General features: G+C 45.7%; 1 protein-coding gene across 1 annotated transcript; it reads right to left on the bottom strand.

Annotated features, from left to right (window-relative positions):
* Positions 1-8560: 8560 nt before the first annotated feature.
* Positions 8561-23816, bottom strand: LOC130041641 (mast cell protease 8-like). The gene is made up of 8 exons (XM_056133905.1): positions 23735-23816; positions 22623-22767; positions 22078-22213; positions 21624-21878; positions 20980-21119; positions 16392-16415; positions 14487-14622; positions 8561-8641 (listed from the first exon to the last, which is right to left on the bottom strand). The coding sequence occupies exons 1-8, from the start codon at positions 23814-23816 to the stop codon at positions 8561-8563; spliced, it is 999 nt and encodes a 332-aa protein (XP_055989880.1).
* Positions 23817-26898: the final 3082 nt, after the last annotated feature.

The following is a 26898-nucleotide window of genomic DNA, read 5'->3' as shown; positions in this document are numbered from 1 at the left end:
CAGGAACATTTTTCTGAGGGAGAATGAGGTCAGGGGCTGAGTGTGGTTCAGCTTATTCCTGAGGTGACCACAGTAGGTGCTCTATTAGTGGGGGTTCCTGTAGGAATGACCTCAATGGAACTTAAGGAAGATTGGAGATATCTGCGGGTGGGATTCAGGAAAAAGAAGGGTTGGATTTGTTAAACTTGTCCATCTTTGACAAGGGGGCACTGCTCAGTGCCTGCAAGGAGAGCAGAGTTAGTGAGAGGCATTGAGAGGTGTTGGGACAGAACCAGGCAGAAACAGACCTTTGGGGACAGCTATGCCACCCACTATGGGGTATATTATGTCTCAGCTCCTCCTGTATCCCCACCTCACATGCACCCCAGTATCTGTTCCAGAGGCATCCCTGAACAACCCTGTTTCTCTTCAGGTATCAGGAGAGTGGTGCCCACCAACTCTTTTTGAGTTGAGCCTGCCACCATTTCTTTTTCTTTCTTTCTTTTAATCCAACATAATCCTTGAGGGACTCATGTGACCTGGGATGTGGGTTCTGAGTGTTACAGTAGAGAATGGATAGTCAGATTCAGAAGAAGCAGGAGCATCCCCAGTGAGCAGGTCAGGCTTTGAGCATGGAAAGATCACTCACCTGTCTGTGCCCTGGGTGGCAGTGCAAAGCTGAACAGAAGGAGCAGGAGCATCTTCCCAGGAAGGTGTTCAGTTAGCAGCATTGTGCTTCCTCTATGGTCTCTTTTCTAACCTAGGAGAGAAAAGTTGTGTGGCTTTGCTCAGATCCTATAAAAGGATCTAAGTCCTTTTATAGTTTTATGCATTCTCCCCACATCAATGCTGACGACATTTCCTAGATAACTGTGGGAGAGTACAACACTACCATAATAGTAGTCAAAGTAGAGCTTCAGAGCACTTGTTGCAGCCCAGAAAAGAATTCAAATACGTGGGGGAGTGCAACAACAGGTATTCATACCAGAATGATTGGATTGAGAAACATGTGTTCTCATTTCTTTATCATCATGTTGCCAAGTCCATAGACTTAAAGTCTTTGAGAGCTGTGTGTCTATGTTCTTATCTGTGCTATGACTGATGCAATGCACTGAAGATGCATCGTTCCCTTTGAAAGCTGATGTTGTGGGAACGAAGAAGAAACCTCAGTGACCAGATGTAGAAAGAAAGAACCACGCTGAGGGATAGCTGACATGAGCTCAACCCAGTTCATGTCTAGAATGGAAGGGCCCTAGTGAGAGATGGAGCACACATCGACCCAGAAAAAGACTTATCCATCCTCATTGCTTCCTTTCTTAGGAATTTTATTTTATTTTATTTTTTATTGAATCACTGTGAGAACAGTTACAAAGCTTTAGGGTTAAAGTCTCAATCATATAATGATAAAAAACCTGTCCCTCCACCAGTGCACATTTTTCATCACCAAAAACCCTAGTATAACACCACCGCTCACTGTCCCCCTACCTGTGTGACAGATGATTTCCACATTACTCTGTATTTTGATTACATTCAATATTTCAATTAGCAGACCCACCATTATTATTCAGTATATTACCCCAACACTCAGGTCTGCTGAAAAGGCAATATTAGACAATTATTTTTCTATTTCTGATTATAAACAGCTTACGAGGTTGTGCAGTCACTGTAGTGGCTACACGATTTTGGCATTCTGAAATCTTAATAATTAAATCTGGAGGGATTTCTGCCAAAAGCTGCTAGGTTCTGAGATTTGTTTCTGAGTCTCTGAGATCATGGCTTAAACATCTTTTTTTTCCCTTAAATTTTTATTAGTGAAACACCATGAGGTACAGTTGTAGACTTACAAATTTTTGTGCTTGGGTTTCAGTTATACAATGATTGAATACCCATCCCTCCACCAGTGCCCATTCTCCACCACCACCAGTCCCAGTATCCCTCTCATCCCCCATCCCCTCATCCCACCCTACCTCTGTGGCAGGGCATTCCCTTTTGTTATCTCTCTCCTTTTGAGTGCTTTGGTTTGCAAAAGAGACATTGAGTGGCAATCTTGTTCGGTCTATAGTCTAACTCTCATCATGCATTTCCCATCCTGAGAGGAACCTCCCAACACCCTTTATTTGGTGCTCCCTTCTCTATCTGAGCTGCCTTTTCCCCTAGCATGTGCGGCTGTCCTCAACATGGCTTACACATCTTGGTGAGTGGCCAGAGGGCCCATTCCAGAGTAGCAACTTGGGTCTCTTTGGGACGGGGGATGAAATGGCCGGTTCCACACCCATCCCATGAGGCCCTGGGTGTCTTGTCACTGCGGGCCCCTACCGAATGTACATTGGCCTCTGGAAGAGGCAGAACTGGGCATCCAAGGGGAACAGATGGTGGAATGGCACCTTTTCCCACCTGGGGTGGCCTTGGGCCAGTAAATTAATGCAGAGTCCGGATGCATTTCTGCCAAAAGCCGCTGGGTTCTGAGATTTGTTTCTGAGTCTCTGGGATCATGGTATAAGCAGCTTGTTGAGTAGCCAGAGGGACCCTCTTGTGATTTTTAACATCTTTGTTAATATATAAATTTCAAGAGTGACAGAAAATCACCTGACAGATCAATGTTTTCTTCAATTTGGGAAACACGTGATCCTAATGTTTCATTCAGAGAACTTAAGCCAGGTCTCTCCTTTGACAGAGTTTGATTCCAAGAAAAGTTCTGATTCTTAAACTTCTGATAGGTGTGAAGTGTAGACGTATGCTAGGCCACCAAATTCCAGGACTGGTCTATCCTTTTTCCACACTTCTTATTCAGCAGTCCTGGCATAGAGTAGGTTCATATCCATCATGTTAATAATGGATATGGTGGTACATTGTCTCTAAATAGTTCAAGCCATGTATTGGTCTGAGAATAACTTAGTATACTTGAAAACTGCTTAATTATGGTAATTAAAATTGCCATCTTACATTCATTTTGGACTGGAGCAATAACACAGCAGGTAGGGCATTTGTTTTGCATGCAGTTTACCCAAGTTCAATTCCTCTGTTCCTATGGAGAGCCAGGAAAACTACTGAGAATATCCTGACCACACAGCAGAGTCTGGCAAACTCCCTGTTGCATATTCGATATGCCAAAAACAGTAACAACAATTCTCACAATGGAGATGTTACTGGTGCCCGCATGAGTAAATCGATGACATCGGGAGGACAGTACTACAGTGCTATAATATAATTTTAGTTCCTATTTTCACTTCTTGAGCATGATTTTGGTATCTCTGTTTCAAAGAATATATGAAACCAACTGTTCTACCTTGTTATGAACATAGTCAAGATCTTTAAGATATTCTGCTTGCCGAGTTCTGTCATTGTGGACAAAAAGATGTGAGAAGTCATATCCCTAAAGGTCAGCAATCCAGGGAGAGATATTGTCCTTGTGGGAAATGAATTTCATTTTGTCTCTGTGTATTTTTTGTTGTGGACTATTCAGTTGTGGCTAAACTTAACTGTGAGAGCACTAGTGATTGGTGTCTAAACAGGGCTGGGCAGGTCTTATTAGGCTGAACCATAACCACAAAGAATCTGATACCACAGGCTTGGTTTCCAAGCAAAGTGATGGGGTGACTCTGAGGCCACTGTGACTATGGAAAGCAATGCTGTGGCAAGAACCACCAAGGGCTTGGGTTAGGATCCTTTTTATCCACCTTTCTGACATTGTGTGAACCTCCTGACTGGGTAGACATAAGGGAAGACAAGGAGATATGGTATTTCTAGTAATCTCTGGTCAGAACTATACTGAACTTTCAACAAACAGGTCTCCTCCAACTGAAGAAATGGCTGCCTTGCTGTGTTTTCCCTCCCTGAAATTCTCCTTCATCCTGAACGGGATGCTGTCTTCTGTTGGAAGGGAAACTTCATCTCCAACCCCACACACTGCTGCCTTGGGTCAGCAGTGGGTCAGACATCATGTTGCAAATAAAAATTGGACAGAGCCAGATTCATAACCCTCATTATTCCTGAACAGGATACTTTTCATTTACATCCGTTTACCACACTGATTCAAGTTGATCTGACCAATCTGGGAGTGAAAGGGACTTCAGTCCGTTGTGATGAAAGTCATGAAGGCTGTCAGCATTAAGAAGGCATGGACAATGACTGTCCTGTTTACTTCTAAAACTCTTGCACTTGCTTTTGGTTGACTGTTACATCTTGGCTGTTACTGCAAATACAGTGTTGTCTAATTATGCAGCTGAGGTTCTTTTCCTTACTAAACAGATATCTATTACTTGGGTGGGCATCAAGGATCTTCTTTAACAGGAAGCTTGGTTTGCATGATAAGCAATAGACAAACTGAAAGGGGTTCTGTCTGCTTAGCTTAGGGGGTATATTTCCCCCCTAGGGTACACAAAGCTGCATGTGAGGTTATAATTGACACAAGAGATATGAAAAAAGGACAATCTCAGGCATAGCATGATGATTGACGGCTTTGGAGGAAATAGTAGAAGGTGGCAAAGAGGAGGAAGCAGAAAACTTGGTGTGTATAAATATGAGCAGAGTGGAACTGCGTTGGATTTGGCTCACGGCTGAGACACAGTAGCTAATGTGCAAAGAATAAAGGGAATCAGTTTCTCATTCAATAAATAAATATGTTTCGAACTCGTGTCAGCCTTCATGGCAGGCTAGTCTGGAATCTTCACTAACAAAAAGTGTCCAGTCCCAGAGGGGTTCAGCTGGCTTGTGCTCCTTTCTGATTCTCCTGCTCCAAAGAGTTTAGGATCAAGGTGAAGACCGGATGTCTTTTTTTTCAAAGGAGATAATGTCTTGGACTGTGCTGTCCACATGAGGGTCCCTGGAGCATCCCGAGGGTGGAGGAGGGAAGGAATGAGCTGGCATCCCTATGGTCTTGTTTTACCCACCTCCAGGGTAGTTTGTTGGTTAGGAGGAAATCAGGGGCCATTTCTGGGGCCCAAATCTGGCCTTGAGTTTTCTTTCCCTTGAGTCTTCTGTTTGGATCCCTGAATGTAGCACAAATGTTTGTCTAAGGAGTCATTCCTTGACTTCTAGGCCAGCATCCTGAATCTAACAGTGCTCAGGCCTAGCTAGTAGGAAGGGTGGTCCTGTGTCTGCCTGTGATGGCCATTAGAGTCAGTCTCTGACCCGTCTAAAGACAGAGGGTGGGTTTCGTGTCACTCAGATCTGTAGCAGCACATTCCTGCTGCTGCTTCCAGGGCAGGAAGGAAACTGCCCCCTGCCTTGCTCTCCTCTAAGTGGGGAGGCTGACCCCAGGACCGTTTTGAAGGCCCCACTTTCCTGTTGCACCACTGCTCTAGATCCATGTGATCATACACACTGTCCCAGCATCAAACAAAGACACATATGGAACCCCGGGTGCATCCCGCTAGGACTCTGTGTAGGAGGGAGACTGAGCCTGAGGACTGGGCGGGTTTCACTCTGGGACTTGCTGGGCTCCTCTGTCCCTTCCCCACTACTGGGGCCACAGAGTGTCTGCACTGTTGCTGATGGACAATCCTGAGTCCTGCCCACTATAGAGAGGGTCCTTCCACCTCAGAGACTGAGGAGACAGCAGGGGACTCACCCTAGAGGCAGTGGTGACAAGAGAGACAGTCCCCAAAGCCCCTGAACAACTCAGGAACCAGGGCTTGAGGTGAGGCCGAGCTGGTCTGTTCTGTGAGTTCCTGAGGGTTATGGACACCCCTGATGGACCATATTAGAGGCTCGCTATGAACCCCTTGAGACCCATCCTCAGTAGGAAACCCTGCTAGTGCCACAGGGAGTTCTGGGGGGGGTCTCTGTGGGTGGCAGAGAAAAGGCAGCTTAGGGAAGTGTGCCTGTGTGGGGGAGTGGGACTGAGAGCTTCATGGAAGCAGGAAGAGGAATCATCCAGGAGACTGGAGATTGAGCTGGGCCTGAGCTCAGAGAGGCAGGGAAGGGCCTGGGACTCAGCTCTCAGAAGTGAGAGTGGGCATGGTGGGGCTAGTGTCATACTTCCTCTCTGCATACACCAAGGGAAGTTCCCTGAGCCTCAGACCATTTTGTGTTTCCTCCTCCTTGGTGCTCAGTCTATCACTATTAAAGGGACAGAGGAGACAGATGTGGGTGGGCAACATGACTGTGGGACCACTCTCAGGGCCTGGGGAGGGGAAAAGTAAACATCTGAACTGCATCCCTGGCCTTCTGAGCACAGAGCTGCCCTATAAATGAGGCTCACACAGAAGCAAGAGATTGATGCTGCTAAATATTTTACTGAGTTTTGGGCCCCTCCCTAAGAGGTGCTGAACCTTCTCAGAGGAGGCATTGGAAGAGGAAGTTACATTCTTTTCAGAGTTTTCTTTATCCAGGGCAGAAAAAAGGAGATTCTGGTGTAGATGCTTGGAGGAATATTATTTTTTTTTTTACGGGATGCGATGCCCTGAGCTACATTGTCACACACGAGTGGACCCCCGGAGTCTCCCTGTGGAGGTGAAGGAAGGATTGGTCTGTATCCTCCTGCCCCTGGCAAAAGCAGGCAGGCCAGGCCCCAGCTGTCAGGGGCTGACCCTGGACATTTACAGGGTACCTCACCCCAGAGGCCTGCTTCCTTTGCCCCTCCCCTGGATGAGATCGTTTCCTGCCTGGTCTGGGAAAAATGGTGGGTTTCACTCAGTGTGGGGGGCATCAGATAATAACCTGGTGGGACTAACTCTTACATCCACTTGGCCTTACCAATTGACGAGAGACACCCCACCCAGCCTGTGCTCAGACTGTGGGATTCTCTCTGGGAGGCCCTGTGTGCCATCCCCAAAGGCCCTTGAAGGCTGACAGAGTTCTGGCTCTTCCTCGCCAGGTGGTCCTCTTTCCCTGTTAGAGATAATCACCCCAGAGGATGAGGGGTCCCAACCTCAGTGAGAAGGCCTCCACTGCTCCCCAATCTGCCCTGTCCCCAGAGTCAAGTTTGGAAGTGACTGGATCTCACCTTCATGATATTCTCTCCTTTCTTGTCTCCTGCACACAGTTGAGTTGTATAGTTGTAATTTTTGTACTTTATTTTGCACTCCTCTTCCTTTTGTACTTTCACCTCCAACTCCATCAGTTTTTCAGGTAACTTTTTCCAGAGCGAGATTCGTCCCCAACCAGCCACACTGCACCACTTTCCTGATTTCAGGCGGGTTTGTGTATCTGGCAGTTTCAGGAGCTTTATTTTTTCTGACAACTTGACCTTTTCATCCAACTTTGATGAGAGGAGATATATATATAGAGAGAGAGAGAGAAAGAGAGAGAAAGAGAGAGAGTGTTGACCTCAATCCACAGATCCTTGCCCTCAACCCTTGCATGTGGTGCATGTCTTAGTCTTAGTCTTCGTCAGCCACCAGAAATGACAGTCACTAAATAGCAGGAGGGACACAGATGTCAGTGGGAGGGAATCAGGGATCCAGAGCCAGTAAATTTCATTTTCTTACCTTTAACAACATGATATCATTGGAGCTAGTATTTTTATCATAGCCCTCATGAGGGAAGATTGCACGCACAGAGATATTCCTGAACCAATTCGCTGTTTTGCCAATGAGGTTGGTACCCAGGATCACCTCAATTTTTCTGCACAAAGAGCACACAGGGTGCATGGTCACAGAGACAGTGCTCAGCAAGTGGGTTTGCATCAAATGTCCAGTTTAAGAACCTTAAGGGACAGGGGACTACATTGGGATATCTGATTCTCAGCAACTGAGAGGTTTGTTTGGTGTTACAAATGGTTCCTGTACTGGTGGTTCCCAGGGGTGAGTGGAGCCAGCAAAACATGAAATGACATTGTTCAGCTCTGGGTACTAACGTGTAGGTAGGGCAGAAACCCTTCAGCCTCTGCACAGACTGGCTCTGTCCCCAGGAACCTGCTCACCTCTCCCCATGAGGACTCTTCTGGCTCACTGTCCCTGGAGCTGGGGAGTCTCTGGGCAGAAGCAGGGGTATCCATCCAGAGACCCCAGGGGAGTGCAGCTGTGTGTCTCCTCACCTGCCATTACAGTGAGCAGCAGTCATCACCACATCCTTTTCTATCAGGAACCCACCACATCGGTATCTTTTAGACTTCTGTCGATAGATCCTCAGAAATGCCATGTAGGGTCGAGAGTGCGGTTTGGCCTCATGTCCACCAATGATATCTCCTGAGGAAATGTCAGTTGTGTGTGTGTGTGTGCACCCCCTCAGTGTCCCTGCTGCCTTCACTGAAGGCTCAGGCAAGCAGGGTAGTCTGGGGTTCAGAGTTTTTGTTGGCAGGGTGAGCTTCACATCCCATTCCATCCTAGTGGACACACACAAAGTGGATGAGCAGAAGCTCTGCTAGTGAGTTTGTTCACAAAGAATGGGAGGAAGATATATGTCTTAGGGACTACGGAGTCTGGGGGTTCCTGACATTGCTCTCTTGGCTAGATTCTGAGATCTCTGATTTTGTGATGTACAGCAGGAACATCTTTCTAGAGGGAGAATGAGGTCAGGGGCTGATTGTGGTTCAGCTTACTCCTGATGTGAACATAGCGGGTGCTCTGTTAGTGGGGGATTCTGTAGGAATGACCTCTAGGTTGGCGGTCATTGAAGAAGGCCTTGAGGAAGGTTCGAGTTATCTGTGGAGGTGATTCAAAGGAGAAGGGTTGGATCTGTTAAACTTGTCCATCTTTGACAAGGAGGCACTGCTCAGTGCCTGGAAGGAGAACAGAAATAATGAGAGGCATTGAAGGGCCTTGGAACAGAGCCAAGCAGAAACAGACCTTTGGGAATAGCAATGTCACCTACTATGGAGTCTATTATGTCCCAGATTCTCCTATACTCCCACCTCCCATCAACCCCAGCATCTGTTCCAGAGGCATCCCAGAATAGCCCAGTCTCTCTTCAGGTACCAGGAGAGTAGTGCCACGAACTCTTCTTGAGTTGAGCCTCCAACCATTTCTTTTTCTTTCTTTTTTAATCTAACATAATCCTTGAGGGACTCATGTGACCTGGGATGTGGGTTCTGAGTGTTCCAGGAGAGAATGGATAGTCAGATTCAGAAGAAGCAGGAGCATCCCCAGTGAGCAGGTCAGGCTTTGAGCATGGAAAGATCACTCACCTGTCTGTGCCCTGGGTGGCAGTGCAAAGCTGAACAGAAGGAGCAGGAGCATCTTCCCAGGAAGGTGTTCAGTTAGCAGCATTGTGCTTCCTCTATGGTCTCTTTTCTAACCTAGGAGAGAAAAGTTGTGTGGCTTTGCTGTTACCTGAGTTCTTTTCTAGTTTTATACATCTTCCCTAATTCAATGCTGACAACACTTCCTGTGGGCTATTGCAACACATACCATAGTAGAAGTCCAACTATAACCTCAGAGCACTTGTTACAGCCCAGAACGGAATCCTAATAAATACGTGGGGGCGTGCAACAAGAGGTATTCCTCCCAGAATTATTGGATCCCAGAAACCTGTGTTTGCACTTCTTTATCATCATGTTGCCAAGTACATCCAACTAGAATCTTTGAGAGCTGTGTGTATTGCCACGGTGAGCCTGGCAAGCTCCCCTTGGTGTATTTGATATGCCCAAAACAGTATGTTCTTGTCTGTTCTATGACTGATGCAATGTAATGAAGATTCATCCTTCCCCTTGAAAGCTGATGTTGTGGGGAACGAAGAACTCTTAGTGACTAGATGTAGAAAGAAAGAACCACGGTGAGAGATAGTCGGCATGAGTTCAACCCAGCTCATGTCTAGAATGGAAGAAACTTAGTGACCGATGGAGCAGACATCAACCCAGAAAGACTCATGCACCATTATGTCTTCCTTCTTGGGAATTTTAACAACTTTATTACTATATAAATGCCAAGAATGACGGAATATCACCTCTCAGATCAATGTTTCATCGATTTGGGAAACATGTGATCCTAATGTTTAATCCAGAGAACTTAAGCCAGGCTTCTCCTTGATGCAGAGTTTGATTCCAAGAAAAGTTCTGAGTTTTAAACTTCTGATAGATGTGAGGTGTAGATGTATGCTAGGCCACCAAATACCCAGAACTAGTCTTTCCCCACATTTATTATTCAGCAGTCCTGGCGCTGAGTAGGTTCATATCCATAATGTTGATAATAGATATGGAGATACATTGTCTCTAAAAAGTCCAAGCCCGGTATTGGTCTACGAGTAATTTAATATACTTGAATATTGGTTAATTATGGTGTTTAAAATTGCCATCTTTACATTCACTTTTTGCTGGAGTGATAGCATTGTGGGTAGGGCGTTTGCCTTGTATGCAGCTGTCCCGGGTTCAATTACTCTGTCCCACTCGGAGAGCCCGGCAAGCTACTGAGTGTATCATGCCTGCACGGTGAGCCTGGAAAGCTCCCCTTGGTGAATTTGATATGCCAAAAACAGTAACAAGACTCACAATGGAGATGTTACTGGTGCCCAATCGAGCAAATTGATGAACAATGGGAGGACAGTGTTACAGTGATATAATATAATTTTAGTCCCTATTTTCACTTCTTGAGCATGATTTTGGTATCTCTGTTTCAAACAATATATGAAGGCAACTAATCTACCTTTGTTATGCTCATAGTCAAGATCTGTATAAAGTTCTGCTCGCAAATGTCTGTCATTGTGGACTGAAAGATGTGAGAAGTCACATCCCGGAAGGTCAACAACTCAGGGAGAGATATTGTCCTTGTGGGAAATGAGTTTCGTTTTGGTGTCTGTGTGTTTTTGGTTGTGGAATATTCAGCTGTTCCTAGACTTAACTGTGACAGCATCATTGATTGGTGTCTAAATAGGGCTGGGAGGTTTTATTAGTCTGACCCATATTCACAAAGAATCTGATATCTCAGGCTTGGCCTCCAAACAAAGTGCTGGGGTGACACTAGGCCACCCTGACTTTGGAAAGCAAGGCTGTGGCAAGAACCACCAAGGCCTTGGGCTAGGAGCCTTTTTTCCACCTTTATGACACTGTGTAAGCCTTCTAACTGGGTAAACATAAGGGAAGACATGGAGCTATGTTAATATTGTCCTCCTATTGTTCATCAATTTGCTAGAGTAGGCACCGGGGACGGAGGATTCGAACCTGGGCCTGCCTCGTGCAAGGAAAACGCCCTACCCACTATGCTATCGCTCTAGCCCACAGTGAATGTAAAGATGGGAATTTTAATCACCATAATTAACCAGTTTTCCAGTATATTAAGTTATTCTTAGACCAACACTGGGTTTGAACTATTTAGAGACAATATACCTCCATCTCCATTAAGGTATTTCTGGTAATACTGGTCAGATTATACTGAACTTTCAACCCACAGTTCCCCGAGAGCAAACTGATGAAATGGCTGCCTTGCTGTGTTTTCCCTCTCTAAAAAGCTTCTTCATCCTGAATGGGATGCTGTCTTCTATTGGAAGGGAAACTTCATCTCCAGCCCCACACACTGCTGCCTTGGGCCAGACATGACAATGAACATAAAAATTGGACAGTGCCAGACTCATAACCCTCATTATTCCTGAACAGGATGTTTTTCTTCTGCATCCATTTACCACACTGATTCAAGCTGATCTGACCAATCTGGGAGTGAAAGGGACTTCAGTCCGTTGTGATGAAAGTCATGAAGCATTAAGAAGGCATTAAGAAGGCATGGACAATGACTGTCCTGTTTACTTCTAATACTCCTGCACTTGGTTCTGGTTGACTGTTATATATTTGCTGTTACTGCAAACACAGTGTTGTCTGATTATGCAACTGAGGTTCCTTTCCTTGCTAAACTGGTATCTATTACTTGGGTGGGCATCAAGGATCTTCTTTAACAGGAAGCTTGGTTTGCATGATAAGCAATAGACAAACTGAAAGGGGTTCTGTCTGCTTAGCTTAGGGGGTAGATTTTTCCCCCTAGGGTACATGAAGCTGCATGTGAGGTTATAATTGACACAAGAGATATGAAAAAGGGACAATCTCAGGCATAGCATGATGATTGACGGCTTTGGAGGAGGTAGTGGAAGGTGGCAAAGAGGAGGAAGCAGAAAACTTGGTTTGTATAAATATGAGCAGAGTGGAACAGCATTGGATTTGCCTCACAGCTGAGACAGAGTAGCTAATGGGCAAAGAGTAAAGGGAAACAGTTTCTCATTGGAGAAATAAATATATTTTGAACTCGTTTCAGCCTTCATGCAGGCTAGTCTGGAATCTTCACTAACAAAAAATGTACAGTCCCAGAGGGGCTGAGCTGGCTCATGCTCCTTTCTGGTTTTCTTGCTCCAAAGAGTTTAGGATCAAGGTGAAGACCTGGATGTCTTCTGACATATTTTTTTTAAGAGATAGTGTCTTGATCTGTGTTGTCCACAGGAGGGTCCCATGGAGCATCCCGAGGGTGGAGGAGGAAAGGAATGAGCTGGTATTCCTATGGTCTTATTTTTCCCACCCCCTGGATAGCTTGTTAGGAGAAAATCAGGGCCATTACAGGGGCCCAAATCTGGCCTTGAGTGTCCTTTCCCTTGAGTCTCCTGTTTGGAGTCCTAATGTAGCACAAATGTGTGTCTAAGGAATCATTCCTTGATTTCTAGGCCATCATCCTGTGTCTGGCAGTGCTCAGGTGGAGCTAGCAGGAAAGGGGGGTCCTGTCTCTGCCATTGGCGGCCATTAGAGTCAGATTCTGACCCGTCTAAAGACAGGGTGGGTTTCCTGTCCCTCAGATCTGTAGCAGCACATGCCTGTTGCTGCTTCCATGGCAGAAAGAAAGCTATTCCCTGCCTTGTTCTTCTCTGAAGGAGGAAACTGACCCCAGAACTGTTTTGAAGCCCCACTTCCCTATTGCATCACTGCTCTAGATACTTGTGATCACACACTCAAACTGTCCCATCATCAAAGAGAGACACATATTGGATCCTGGGCACATCCCTCTAGGACTCTGTGTAGGAGGGAGTTCTGAGGGTCTCTGTGGGTGGCACAGAGAAGAGGCAGCTTAGGGCAGTGTGCCCTGGATGGGGGAGGGGGACTGAAAGCTACATGGGAGCATGAAGAGGAAGCATCTGGGTGACTGGAGGCTGAGCTGAACCTGAGCTCTGAGGGGCAGGGAAGCACCTGGGACTCAGCTCTCAGAGGTGAGAATGAGGATGGTGGGGGCCCAGTGCCGGGGAGATGGTGATACTTTCTGAATACAACAGGGGAAGTAGAGAGGCTCCCATGAGCGTCAGGCCAGTCTGTGCTTCCTCCTTCTCAGTGGTGAGTCTGTCCCTGGCAGAGGGACAGAGGAGATAGATGTGGGTGGTAAACATGAATGAGGGACCACTCTGCAGGGCTGCGGAGGAGACAAGTAAACATCTGAACTGCATCCCTGGCCTCCTGAGCACAGAGCTGCCCTATAAATGAGGCTCACACATGAGCAAGAGGTTGATGCTGCTAAACATTTTACTGAGTTGTGGGCCCCTCCCCAGGAGGTGCTGGAACTTCTCACAGGAGGCATTGGAAGCTGGTTTTACATTCTTCTCAATGTTTTCTTTATCCAGGGCACAAAAAAGGAGATTCTGGTGTAGATGCCAGGAGGAATTCCATTTTTATCTCCATAGGACACGATGCCCTGAGCTATGTTGTCACACACAAGAAGACCCCCAGAGTCTTCCTGTGGAGGTGAGGAAAGGATTGGTCTGTCTTTTCCTGCCCCAGGCAAAAGTAGGCAGGCCAAGGGCCAACTGTTCGGGGCTGATCCTGGACATTGTCAGGGTACTTCACCCCAGAGGTCTGCTTCCTTTGCCTCTCCCCAGGACTGAGGCCATTTCCTGCTGGGTCTGGGAACAATCAGTGGATTTCACTCAGTGTGGGGGGCGTCAGATAATAATCTGGTAAGACTAACTATGATATCCACTTGGCTTTTCCAAATGATGAGGGACACCCCACCCAGCGTCTGCTCAGATTGTGAGATTCTTTCTGTGAGACCCCATGTGCCATCCCCAAAGGCCCTTGAAGGCTGACAGAGGTCTGGCTATTCCTGAACAGGTGGCCCTCTTTTCCTGCTAGAGAGAATCACCCCAGAGGATGAGGGGGTCCCCACTGTTCATTGACTTGTCTTTCACTGTTCCCCAATCTGCCCTGTCTCCAGAGTCAAGTTTGGCAGTGACTTGATCTCACCTCCATGGAATCCTTTCCGTTCTTGTCTCCTACACACAGCTGAGTGATAGAGTTGTAATTTTTGTAGACTCTTTTGCATGTCTGTTCCTTTTGGACTTTCAGCTCTACCTCCATCAGTGTCTTAGGTAACTTTCCCCTGAGGGCAGTTCGTCCCCAACAAGCCACACTGCACCACTATCCTGGCTCCAGGCAGATTTGTGGATCTGGCAGGCTCAGAATATTTATTTTGTTTTTCAGCTTGACCTTTTTATTCAGCTGTGTGGAGAGAAAGAAAGGGTCCCACTCACTCTGCCGCTCCTGGCCCTCAACTCCCACATGGGATGCATGTCTTAGTCTTCGTCAGTCACTAGAAATTACTGGCATTGGATAGCAAGTAGGGCACAGATGTTGGGGTAAATGGATTAAGAACAAGTTAGTTTCAGCACTTTCTTACCTTCAGCAACATGATATCATTGGAGTGAGTATCTTTGTTATAGCCCTCATGAGGGATGGTTTTTTTCACAGAGAACTTCCTGGGCCAATTCCATATTTTGCCAATGTTGTTGGTACCCAGGATCACCTTTATTTTTCTGCACAAAGAGCACACAGGATGTATGGTCACAGAAACAGAGCTCAGCAAGTTGGTTTGCAGCAGAGGGTCAGTTTAAGGACCTCAAGGGACAGGGACTACGTTGGGAGCTCTGATTCTCAGCAGCTGAGAGTTTGGTGGAACAAATGGCCCCTGTACTGAAAGTTTCCAGGGTGAGAGGAACCAGCAAAAGTGAAATGGTATTTTTTGCCTCTGGGTGTCAACATGTAGGAAGGGCAGACTCCCTCCTGCAGCCTCTGCACCTGACTGGCCCTTTCCTCAGGAACCTTCCCATCTCTCCCCATGAAGACTCTTCTGGCTCACTGTCTCTGGAGCTGGGGAGTGTCTGGGCAGTAGAAGAGATCTCCACCCAGAGGCCCTAGGGGAGTACAGCTGTGTGTCTCCTCACCTGCCATTACAGTGAGCGGCCGTCATCACTACGTTCTCTTGTATCAGGAACCCACCACATCGGTATCTTTCATACTTCTGACTATAGATCTTCAGATATGCCATGTAGGGTTGGGAGTGCAGTTTGACCTTCTGTCCCCCAGTGATATCCTCTGAGGAAATTTAAGGGGTATGTATCTGTGTGTGTGTGTGTGTGTGTGTGTCTGTGTCTGTGTGTACCCCCTCAACGGCCCTGCTGCTTTCACTGAAGGCTCAGGGCAGTGGGGCAGTCTAGGGTTCAGAGTTTTTCTTGACAGCACAAGGCCCTGAACGACCCTGTCTCTCTTCAGGTACCAGGAGAGAAGCGCCCACCAACTCTTCTTGAGTTGAACATCCCACAATTTCTTTCTTTTTTCTTTTTTTAATCCAACATAATCCTTGAGTGACTCATGTGACCTGGGTTGTGGGTTCAGAATGTTCCAGTAGACAATGTGTAGTCAGATTCAGAAGAAGCAAGAACATCCCTGGTGATCATGTCAGGCTTTGAGCATGGGAGGGGCACTCACCTGTCGCTGCCCTGAGGGATAGTGCAAAGCTCAGCAGAAGGAGCAGGAGCATCTTCCCAGGAAGGTGTTCAATTAGCAGCACTGTGCTTCCTCTATGGTCTCTTCTCTAACCTAGGAGAGAAAAGTTGTATGGCTTTGCTCAGGTGTTATAAAAGGACCTGAGTCCTTTTATAGTTTTATACATTCTCCCCACCTCAATGCTGACGACATTTCCTAGGTAGCTGTGGGAGAGTGCAACACATACCATAGCAGTAGTCAACATGGATCCTCAGAGCACTTATTCCAGCCCAGAAAGGAAACCTAACAAATAAGTGGGAGAGTGTAACAAGAGATATTCATCCCAGAATTATTGAATCCCAGAAAAATGTGTTCGCACTTCTTTATCATCATGTTGCCAAGTCCATCCAACTAAAGTCTTTGACAGCTGTGTGCCTATGTTCTTATCTGTGCTATGACCGATGCAATGCACTGAAGATGCATCCTTCCCTTTGAAAGCTAATGAGGTTTCAAAGAAGAAACCTCAGTGACCAGATGTAGAAAGAAAGAACCAAGGTGAGAGATAGCCGACATGAGCTCAACCCAGTGTCAGATGGAGCAGACATGGACCTAGAAAAAGACTCATCCACCCTCATGGCTTTCTTTCTTGTCTATTTTATTTTTATTTATTTATATATTTTAATTTTTTATTGAATCACCTTGAGAGCAGTTATAAAGTTTTCAGGTTAAAGTCTCAGTCATACGATGATGAAAAATCTGTCCCTTCACCAATGCACATTTTACACCACCAGAAATCCTAGTATACCCCCCCTCCTCCTACCTTTGTGGCAGATTATTTCCACATCTAGAAGAAGAAGAAGAAGAAGAAGAAGAAGAAGAAGAAGAAGAAGAAGAAGAAGAAGAAGAAGAAGAAGAAGAAGAAGAAAAAGAAGAAGAAGAAGAAGAAGATGATGATGATGATGATGACGGTATTGTCTGATTATGCAGCTGAGATTCCTTTCCTTACTCAACAGGTATCTATTACTTGGGTGGCCAACATCTTTAATAGGAAGCTTGGTTTGCATGATAAGCAATAGACAAACTGAAAGGGGTTCTGTTTGCTTAGCTTAGTGGGTAGATTTTGCCCCTAGGGTACACAAAGATGCATGTGAGGTTATAACTGAGAGAGGAGATATAAAAAAGGGACAATCTCAGCCATAGCATGATGAATTATGGCTTTGGAGGAGGTAGTGGAAGTGCCCGATTGAGAAAATCTATGAACAACGGGAGGACAGTGCTACAATGCTACAATATAATTTTAGTCCCTATTTTCACTTCTTGAGCATGATTTTGGTATCTCTGTTTCAAACAATATGTGAAGGCAACTAATCTACCTTTGTTATGCTCATAGTCAAGATATTTATGATATTCTGCTTGCAGAGGTCTGTCTTTGTGGATAGAAAGATGTGAAAAGTCATGTCCCTGAAGGTCAACAACTCAGGGAGAGATATTGTCTTTGTGGGAAATGAATTTCGTTTTGGTGTCTGTGTGTTTTTGTTGGGGACTATTCAGCTGTGCCTAAACTTAACTGTGACAGCACCAGTGATGGTATCTAAATAAGGCTGGGAGGTCTAATTACTCTGACCCATATCCACAAAAAATCTAATATCTCAGGCTTGGCCTCCAAAGTGCTGGGGTGACACTAGGCCACCCTGACTTTGCAAAGCAAGGTTGTGGCAAGAACCACCAAGGCCTTGGGCTAGGAGCCTTTTTTCCACCTTTATGACACTGTGTAAGCCTCGTGACTGGGTAGACATAAGGGAAGACACAGAGTTATATTAACACTGTCCTACTGTTCATCGATTAGCTTGAGCAGGCACCAGGGACAGAGAAATTAAACCCGGTTCAGCTACATGCAAGCAAAATGCCCTACCCACTGTACTATCACTCCAGCCCAAAGTGAATATAAAGATGGTAATTTTAATCACCATAATTAACCGGTTTTCAAATATATTAAGTGATACTTTGACCAATGCTGGGCTTGAACCATTTAGAGACAATGTACCTCCATCTCCATTATGGTATTTCTGGAAATACCTGGTCAGACTTATACTGAGCTTTCAACCCACAGGTCCCATGAGAAAACTGATGAAATGTCTGCCTTGCTGTGTTTTCCTTCTCTGCAAAGCTCCTTCATCCTGAACGGGATGTTGCCTTCTACTGGAAGGGAAACTTCATCCCCAGCTCCCCACACTGCTGCTTTGGGTCTGACATGAGAACGCACATAAAAATTTGACAGTGCCAGATCATAACCCTCAATATTCCTGAATAGGATGCTTTTAATTTTCATGCATTTACCACACTGATTCAGGCAGATTTGACAACCTGGCAGGGAAAGGAACTTCAGGTCATTGTGATGAAAGACCTTAAGGCTGTCGGCATTAAGAAGGCATGGACCTGCACGGCCATGGCTCCAGAGGCACAAGGACTTAATTCAGAGCCCAGCAGTTTGTGGCAGAAAAGTGAATGAACTATGCGTTAAACTATGGCGCCATGCCTCCCTGGGAGGGAAAGAGTGTCTGTCCCTTCCACCTCCCTCCTCCCCCCATCCCGGCAGCAAGGTGGCTGTCGCCTCAGAGCTTATTGGAAAGCCAGGTATGAGCCAGCAGTGACAGGGCAACTGCAGCCTCATGGGAAGGGGGGCAGTACCAGCGCATCCTTCACACTCTACCGAGGTCACGAGTTGCCCCCCGACGAGCGGCTCTCCATCACTGCTATGGCTCCAGAGGCACAGAAATCAATCTCGTAATTATCTGGCTCTTGACAGAAATCCCTCCAGACTTAATTAGTAAAATATCAGAAATCCAAAATTGTGCAACCTCTATCGCAGCTGCGCAACCTCATATGGTTCTCATAACCAGCTATAGAAAACAAATTATTTCACAATGCCTTTGCAGCAGTTCTGATTGTTGGGTGGAAAGTCTAAACAATAATGGTGCATCTTTTGTCGAAATAATGAAAGTAATCAAAGTAGAGAGAGAATTAAGTAGAAATTATCTGCCTCACAGGCACTGGGAAGGGTGGGAGGTGGGTATATTGGGGTTCTTGGTGGTAAAAAATAAGTACTGGTGAAGGGAAAGGTGTTTGATCATTGTATGACCGAGACTTAAACCTGAAAGTTTTGTAGCTTTTCCCACAGTGCTTATATATATATATATATATATATATATATATATATATATATAGCATGGACAGTGACTGTCCTGTTTAATTCTGAATCTCCTGAAATTGGACCTGGTTTATTGTTACATGTTTGCTGTTCACTGATTCCTAGCAAAGATGGTGTTGTCTGATTATGAAGCTGAGATTCCCTCCCTTAGTCAACAGGTATCTATAACTTGGTTGGCCAACAAGGATCTTCTTTAACAGGAATCTTTGTTAGCATGATAAGCAATAGACAAACTGAAAGGGGTTCTGTCTGCTTAACTTAGGGGGTAGATTTTGCCCCTAGGATACACGAAGCTGCATGTGAGGTTATAACTGACAGAAGAGACTATGGAAAAGAGACAATCTCAGGCATAGCATGATGAATGATGACATTGGAGGAGGTAGTGGAAGGTGGCAAATGGAGGAAGCAGGACACCCAGTGTGAAGAAATATGAGCAGAGTACAACCGAGGAGCATTTGACTCTCAGCTGAGACACAGTAGCTAATGTGCAAAGAATAAAGGGAAAAACAGTTTCTCATTGGAGAAATAAATATTTTTTGAGATTATGGCAGGCTTCATAGCAGGCTAGTCTGTAATCTTCACCAACAAAACATGACCGGTCCCACAGGGGCTGAGCTGACTCATGCTCCTTTCTAGTTCTCTTGCTCCAGAGAGTTTAGGATCAAGGTGAAGACCTGAATGTCTTCTGCTATTTTCTTCAAAGGAGATAATGTCTTGAACTGTGTTGTACACATGAGGGTCTCTGGAGCATCCCGAGGGTGGAGGATGGAAGGAATGAGCTGGCATCCCTATGTTTTTTTTTTTTTTCAATCCCCTGGATAGCTTGTTGGTTAGGATGAAATCAGGGCCATTTCTGGGGCCCAAATCTGGCCTTCAGTATCCTTTCTCTCAAGTCTTCTGTTTGGATCCCTGAATGTAGCACAAATGTGTGTCAAGGAATAATTCCTTGACTTCTAGGGCAGCATCCTGAGTCTGACACAACGCTCAGGCTGAGCTAGCAGGAAGGGTGGGTCCTGGGTATTCCAGTGGTGGCCATTAGAGTCAGACTCTGATCCTGTCTACAGACAGAGGGTGGGTTTTGTGTCTCTCAGATCTGTGGCAGAACATGCCTGCTACTGCTTTCAGAGTAAGAAGGAAACTGCCCCCTGCCTTGCTCTCCTCTGAGTGGGGAGACTGACCCCAGGACCCCTTTTAAGTCCACACTTTCCTGCTGCACCACTGCTAGATCCTTGTGATCACACACACAGACTGTCCCAGAATCAAAGAGACACAGATTAGATCCTGGGAGCGTCCCTCTAGGATTCTGTGTAGGAGGGAGATGGAGTTCGAGTACTGGGCAGGTTACCACTCTGGGATTTTCTGGGCTCCTGTGTCCCTCCCGCACTGCTGGGACCACAGAGTAGCTATGCTGCTTCTGGATGGACAATCCTGAGTTGTGCCCACTACAGAGAGGGCCCTTCCTCCTCAGTGACTGTGGGGACATAAGGGGACTCAGCCTAGAGGCCAGTGGTGACTAGAGGGACAGTCCCCAAGGCCTCTGAACAACTCAGGGACCAGGACTGGAGGTGAGGCTGAGCTGGTCTGTTCTGTGAGTGCCTGAGGGTTATGGACACCCCTGCTGGGCCATCATAGAGGGTCCCTTTGAGCCCCCTGGGCCCATCTTCAGTAGGAAACCCTGCTAGTGCCACGGGGAGTTCTGGGGGTCTCTGTGGGTGGCACAGAGAAGATGCAGCTTAAGGTAGTGTGCCCTGTGTGGGGGAGGGGGACTGAGAGCTACATGGGAGCAGAAAGAGGAAGCATCCAGGAGACTGGAGGCTGAGCTGGGCCTGAGCTCTGAGGGGCAGGGAAGCTCAGAGGTGAGAATGGGGGTGGTGGTGGTGCTGGTGATACTTCCTCTCTGCATACTAGAGCCTCAGGCCAGTTTGTGCTTCCTCCTCTAGGTGGTCAGTCTATCTCTGTTAGAGAGACAGAGGAGAAAGACGTGGTGGGCAACATGACTGGGGGACCACTCTGAAGGTCTTGGGGAGGGGAGTAGTAAACAGCTGAACTGAATCCCTGGCTTCCTGACCACAAAGCTGCCCTATAAATGAGGTTCACACATGAGCAAGAGGTTGGTGCTGCTAAAAATTTTATTGAGTTGTGGGCCCCTTCCCTGGAGGTGCTGGAACTTCTCACAGGAGGCAGTGGAAGCTGATTTTACATTCTTTTCAATGTTTTCTTTATCCAGGGCATGAAAAATGAGATTCTGGTGTAGATGCCAGGAAAAATTCCATTTTTATCTCTAAAGGTCATGATGCCCTGAGCTACGTTGTCACACACGAGAGGATCCCCGTAGTCTCCCTGTGGAGGTGAGGGAAGGATTGGTTTGTGTCTCCCTGCCCCAGGCAAAAGCAGGCAGGCCAGGTCCCAACTGTCAGGGGCTGACTCTGGACATTGTCAGGGCACCTCACCCCTGAATCCTGCTTCCTTTGCCCCTCCCAGGACCAAGGCCATTTCTTGCTGGTTTTGGGAACAATCAGTGGGTTTCACTCTCTGTGGGGGCATCAGACAATAACCTGGTGGGACTAACTCTGACACCCACTTGTCAGAGTTACCAAATCATGACGGACATACCACCCAGCCTGTGCTGAGATTGTGGAATTCTCTCTTGGAGACCCCTTGTGCCATCCCTAAATGCCTTTGAAGGCTAATAGATTTCTGGCTCTTCCTCACCAGGAGAATCTTTTTTCCTGCTAGAGAAAATCACCCCAGAGGATGAGGGGTCCCAAACTCAGTGGGAAGGCCTCCACTGCTCCCCAATCTGCCCTGTCTCCAGAGTCAAGATTGGAAGTGACTGGATCTCACCTTCATGATATTCCCTCCTTTCTTGTCTCCTGCACACAGTTGAGTCTTAGAGTTGTAATTGTTGTAGATTCTTTTGCACTTCTCTTCCTTTTGTATTTTCAGCTCCACCTCCATCAGTTTGTCAGATGTCTTTCCTTTAAATGTGGTTTGTCCCCAGCCAGCCACACTGCACAACTGTCCTGGCTCTAGGTGGGTTAGTGGATCTGGAAGGCTCAGGAGATTAATTTTTTTTGTCAATTTGACCTTTTCACGCAGCTGTGAGGACAGAGAGAGACAGAGTAGGTTAACACACTCTATAGCTCCTGTCCCTGAACCCCCACAAGGGGTGCATGTCTTAGTCTTCGTCAGTCACTAGAAATGACAGGCACTGGATAGCAGGAGGGGCACAGATGTCAGTGGGGGTTGGGAGGGTGGTAAATGGATTAAGACTAAGTCAGTTTCAGCACTTTATTACCTTCAGCAACATAATATCATTGGAGAAAGTATCTTTATTATAGCCCTGATGAGGGAAAGTTGCATTCACAGAGATCTTCATGAGCCAATTTCTTCTTTTTCCAATGTTATTGGTACCCAGGATCACCTCAATTTTTCTGCACAAAGAGCACACAGGATGCATGGTCCGAGAAACATAGCTCAACAAGTGGGTTTGTAACAGAGAGTCGGTGTAAGGACCTTAAGGGGCAGAGGACTACGTTGGGAGCTCTGATTCTCAGCAGCTGAGGGGTTTGTTGGAACTAAATGGTTCCTGTACTCATGATTCCCAGGGGTGGGTGGAACCAGCATAACATGAAATGGCATTTTTTGCCTCTGGATCCTAACGTGTAGGCAGGAAAGAATCCCTGCATCCTCTGCACCAGATTGTCCCTGTCCCCAGAAATTTGCCCATTTTTCCCCATGAGGACTCTCCTTGCTCACTGTCTCTGGAGCTGTGGAGTGTCTTGGCAGAAGCAGGGGTCCCCATCCAGGGCCCTGAGGGGACTGCGCTGTGTGTCTCCTCACCTGCCATTACAGTGAGCGGCCGTCATCACCACGTCCTCTTGGATCAGGAACCCGCCACAACTTTTAGACTCCTGACCATAGATCTTCAGATATGCCATGTAGGGTCGGGAGTGCGGTTTCGTCTCATGTCCCCCAATGATATCTCCTGAAGAAAGGTCAGTTATATGTGTGCATGTATGTGCGTGCGTGCGTGCGTGCGTGTGTGTGTGTGTGTGTGTATGTGTGCGCCCTCAGTGGCCCTGCTGCCTTCAGTGAAGTTTCAGGGCAGCGGGGCGGTCTGTGGTTCAGAGCTTTTCTTGGCAGGGAGAGCTTCATATTCCTTTCCACCCAGGCCCCAAACACACACCAAGGGGATGAGCAGCAGCTCTGCCAGTGAGTTCGTTCACAAAAAATGGGAGGGAGATGTCTGTTTTAGGGACTAGGAAGTCTGGGGGCTCCTGACATTGCTCTCCTGGCTAGATTCTGTGATCTCTGATTTTGTGATGTCCAGCAGAAACATCTTTCTAGAGGAAGAATGAGGTCAGTGGCTGAGTCTGGTTCAGCTTATTCCTGATGTGACCACAGTTGGTATTCTGTTAGTGGGGGTTCCTGTAGGCATGACCTCAATGGAACTTGCGAAAGGTTGGAGATATCTGTGGGTGGGATTCAGGAAAAAGAAGAACTGGATTTGTTAAACTTGTCCATCTTCGACAAGGGGCACTGCTCAGTGCCTGCAAGGATAGCAGAGTTAGTGAGAGGCATTGAGGGGCATAGCTACAGAACCAGGAAGCAGCAGACCTTTGGGGACAGCAATGCCACCCACTATGGGGTCTGTTATGTCTCAACTCCTCTCGTACCCCCACCTCCCGTGCACCCCGGTGTCTGTTCCAGAGGTATCCCTGAACAGCCCTGTCTCTCTTCAGGTACCAGGACAGTAGTGCCCACCAACTCTTTTTGAGTTGTGCCTCCAACTGTTTTTTTCTTTCTTTAAATCCATCATAATTTTTGAGGGACTCATGTGGCCTGGAATGTGGGTACAGAATGTTCCAGTAGACAATGGAGAGTCAGATTCAGAAGAAGCAGGAGCATCCCTAGTGAGCAGGTTAGGCATTGAGCACGGGAGGGTCACTCACCTGTCTCTGCCCTGGGGGGCAGCGCAAAGCTCAACAGAAAAAGCAGGAGCATCTTCCCAGGAGGGTGTTCAGTTAGCAGCATTGTGCTTCCTCTATGGTCTCTTTCTAACCTAGGAGAGAAAAGTTGTATGGCTTTGCTCAGGTGTTATAAAAGGACCTGATTCCTTTTATAGTTTTATACATTCTCCCCACCTCAATGCTGACGACATTTCCTAGGTAGCTGTGGGAGAGTTCAATGCATACGATAGTAGTAGTCAAAGTAGAGCCTCAGAGCACTTGTTCCAGCCCAGGAAGGAATCCAAATAAATTAGTGGGGGCATGCAACAAGAGGTATTCATCCCAGAATTATTGTATCCCAGAAACGTGTTCACACTTCTTTATCATCATGTTGCCAAGTCCATAGACTTAAAGTCTTTGAAAGCTGTGTGTCTATGTTCTTATCTGTGCTATGACTGATGCAATGCACTGCAGATGCATCCTTCCCTTTGAAAGCTGATGTTGTGGGGAACGAAGAAGAAACCTCAGTGACCAGATGTAGAAAGAAAGAACCACGGTGAGAGACAGCCGACATGAGCTCAACCCAGCTCATGTCTAGAATGGAAGGAACCTCGTGACAGATGGAGCAGACATGGACCCAGAAAGAGATTCATTCACCATCATGGCTTCCTTTCTTGGAAATTTTAACAATTTTTTAAAATATATAAATGCCAAGAGTGACAGAATATCACCTCTCAGCTTAATGCTTTTGTCAATTTGGGAAATATGTGATACTAATGTTTCATCCAGAGAACTTTAGCCAGGCCTCTCCTTTGATGCAGAGTTTGATTTCAAGAAAAGTTCTGATTCTTAAACTTCTTATATATGTGAAGTGTAGATGTATGATAGGCCACCTAATACCCAGAACTGGTCTATCCTTTCCTCACATTTCTTATTCAGCCGTCCTGGCACTGAGTAGGTTCATATCCATTATGTTGATAATGGATATGGAGGTACATTGTCTCTAAACAGTTCAAGCCCAGTATTGGTCTAAGAATAACTTAATATAAATTGGTTAATTATGATAATTAATATTGCCATCTTTACATTCACTTCATATCTATGAGAAATGCCATGTTTTGATATACATCATTTTAATACCAATATCCTTATCAGACAAAGCATATTTTTCAAATCTTTATCTTTTTGAACTTAGTAGTAGGCATTTAAAATAAATAAAAGCACATTTTTGATTATCACAAAGTAAAAATGTCAGTTAATTATCCCTGCTACCAGACATTTAGCATAGTATGTTTTAAGTACGTGTGATTCTAATTTTTTCAATAATTTTTTTTACCTTGATTTAGCCTGCAACTTAGGATTTTCCACATGTTCTCAAAAAGAAACTCTGATACAGAGTTGTTTAGGATGTAAACAGTACATCAAATAATAAAAAGAAAATTCCATATGATGCAGCAATACTACACAAAGGCCATGACTACGAGCAAATGCAAACTCTAATTCATAAAGTTATTCCCTTATTCACAGAAGCATATGGAAACTAGAAAAGCATAGGCTACACTATTGTAAGCATAAGCAAGACATTGTTAAATTAAGAGACTAATATATATGCTCAGTGGAATAGTACTACATTATTTAAAAGATAATTTTGCATCCTTTGGGACAAAGTGAATGGAACTAGATAGGATCCAATGACAAGTGAAATAAGTCTGAAACAGAAACAGAAATACTGTTTTAATATATTTTGCTCCTATATGGGAGATAAAATATGCCCCTAAGGTAAAAATACAAATTTGAATCTAAACCAGTCCTTGGATTTACATTTTAGAACATAGATTGCCACGGGGTAAGTTTTGGGGCAAAAACGTTGGAGGGAATCCAGTGGATGGTGGTGGAAGGATCTGCAGCCTTGATGCTAGGGTGGTGTGACAGCTTGTGAAAAAGGGCTCTTGAAGCATGACCTATGATGTAAATCAACGTTATCGAAGTAAAAAAAATCACTGGAGATAAGAAATAAATTCAACACATTGGAGGGTGTGGGATTGCTTTGGTTTTTATACATTAGCACTGAACTAGCTGAAGGAAACAATTCCATCTATGACAACACCCAAAGTAATAACATACCTAGGAGAAATTGTACTTTACATTGTTACTCCATTCCCTTCCAGTCCCTGGAATACCCAAAATGTTTCTGAGTATATTGTCCTTTTTGTATATAAAAAAAATCATTTCATATGTGAGCTATTGTGACTGGGTTTATTCACTCAACATAAACTGGTCTATCCAAGTTGAAATATATCGCAAGTTCACCCTAACATTTCATGGTCTGTATTTGTCACAATTTACCCATTCATGTGTTGGTAGAAATTTTGGGTTTATTGAGTTCTTCAAGTTCCTTTCTTATCTCCTATCAATGAAATAGGGGAAACCCAACTCAGAGAATAGATGCCCTTTTTGGATGAGGAGGATGTTCCCATAAGGGTCCGTCCAGGTATGTGGTGTCAGAGTTCAGCTGGGGAGTTGGGAGCCCACAGAGTGGGAAGCCAGGTGCACTGTGTCAGAGTAGTCTGATAGGAATTAAGGCTAAGAGCCAGAATTTCTGTTGTGTGGAACAAGTACAACCAGCAGCCTCAGACAATTCTCAGATTCCAACACTTCCATGGGTGTTCGACACTCGACATGTGGAGAGTGGCCTTGGATGCTCCAGCCCATACATAATATAAGAGCATGGTGGTGGTTGGGTTCTGGAGGGTTTTGGCTGCTGGGGCTCTGCTTGGGGCGGGGAGGGTGACTCAACCCGTCCTCCTCTGAGGTGCACTAATAAAGACAGTCTTGCACAGGGTCAGAAGATTCTGTGGCCTGATTTATTTTCTAATAATTATATTTGCTCTTCTTTTAAGCAAAAGTATATAAATAATAAATTTAATAAAATATTATAACTTAAATATATTTATAAATATATACATAGTATCACTGTCACTGTCACTGCCCTCCCATTGTTCATTGATTTTGCTCGAGCAGGCCCATTAACATTGTGAGACTTGTTACTGTGTTTGGCATATCGAATACATCACGGGTACCTTGCCAGGCTTTGCCGTGAGGGTCAGATACTCTAGCTAGTTTGCCAGGCTCTCTGAGAGGGGCTGAGGAATCGAACTCAGGTCGGC

This window comes from Sorex fumeus, unplaced genomic scaffold (assembly GCF_029834395.1).
Source record: "Sorex fumeus unplaced genomic scaffold, SorFum_2.1 ptg000098l, whole genome shotgun sequence".
In the NCBI taxonomy this organism is placed as follows: domain Eukaryota; kingdom Metazoa; phylum Chordata; class Mammalia; order Eulipotyphla; family Soricidae; genus Sorex; species Sorex fumeus.
The sequence above is the reverse complement of the archived record's forward strand: the minus strand, read 5'-3'. Positions and strand labels throughout refer to the sequence as shown.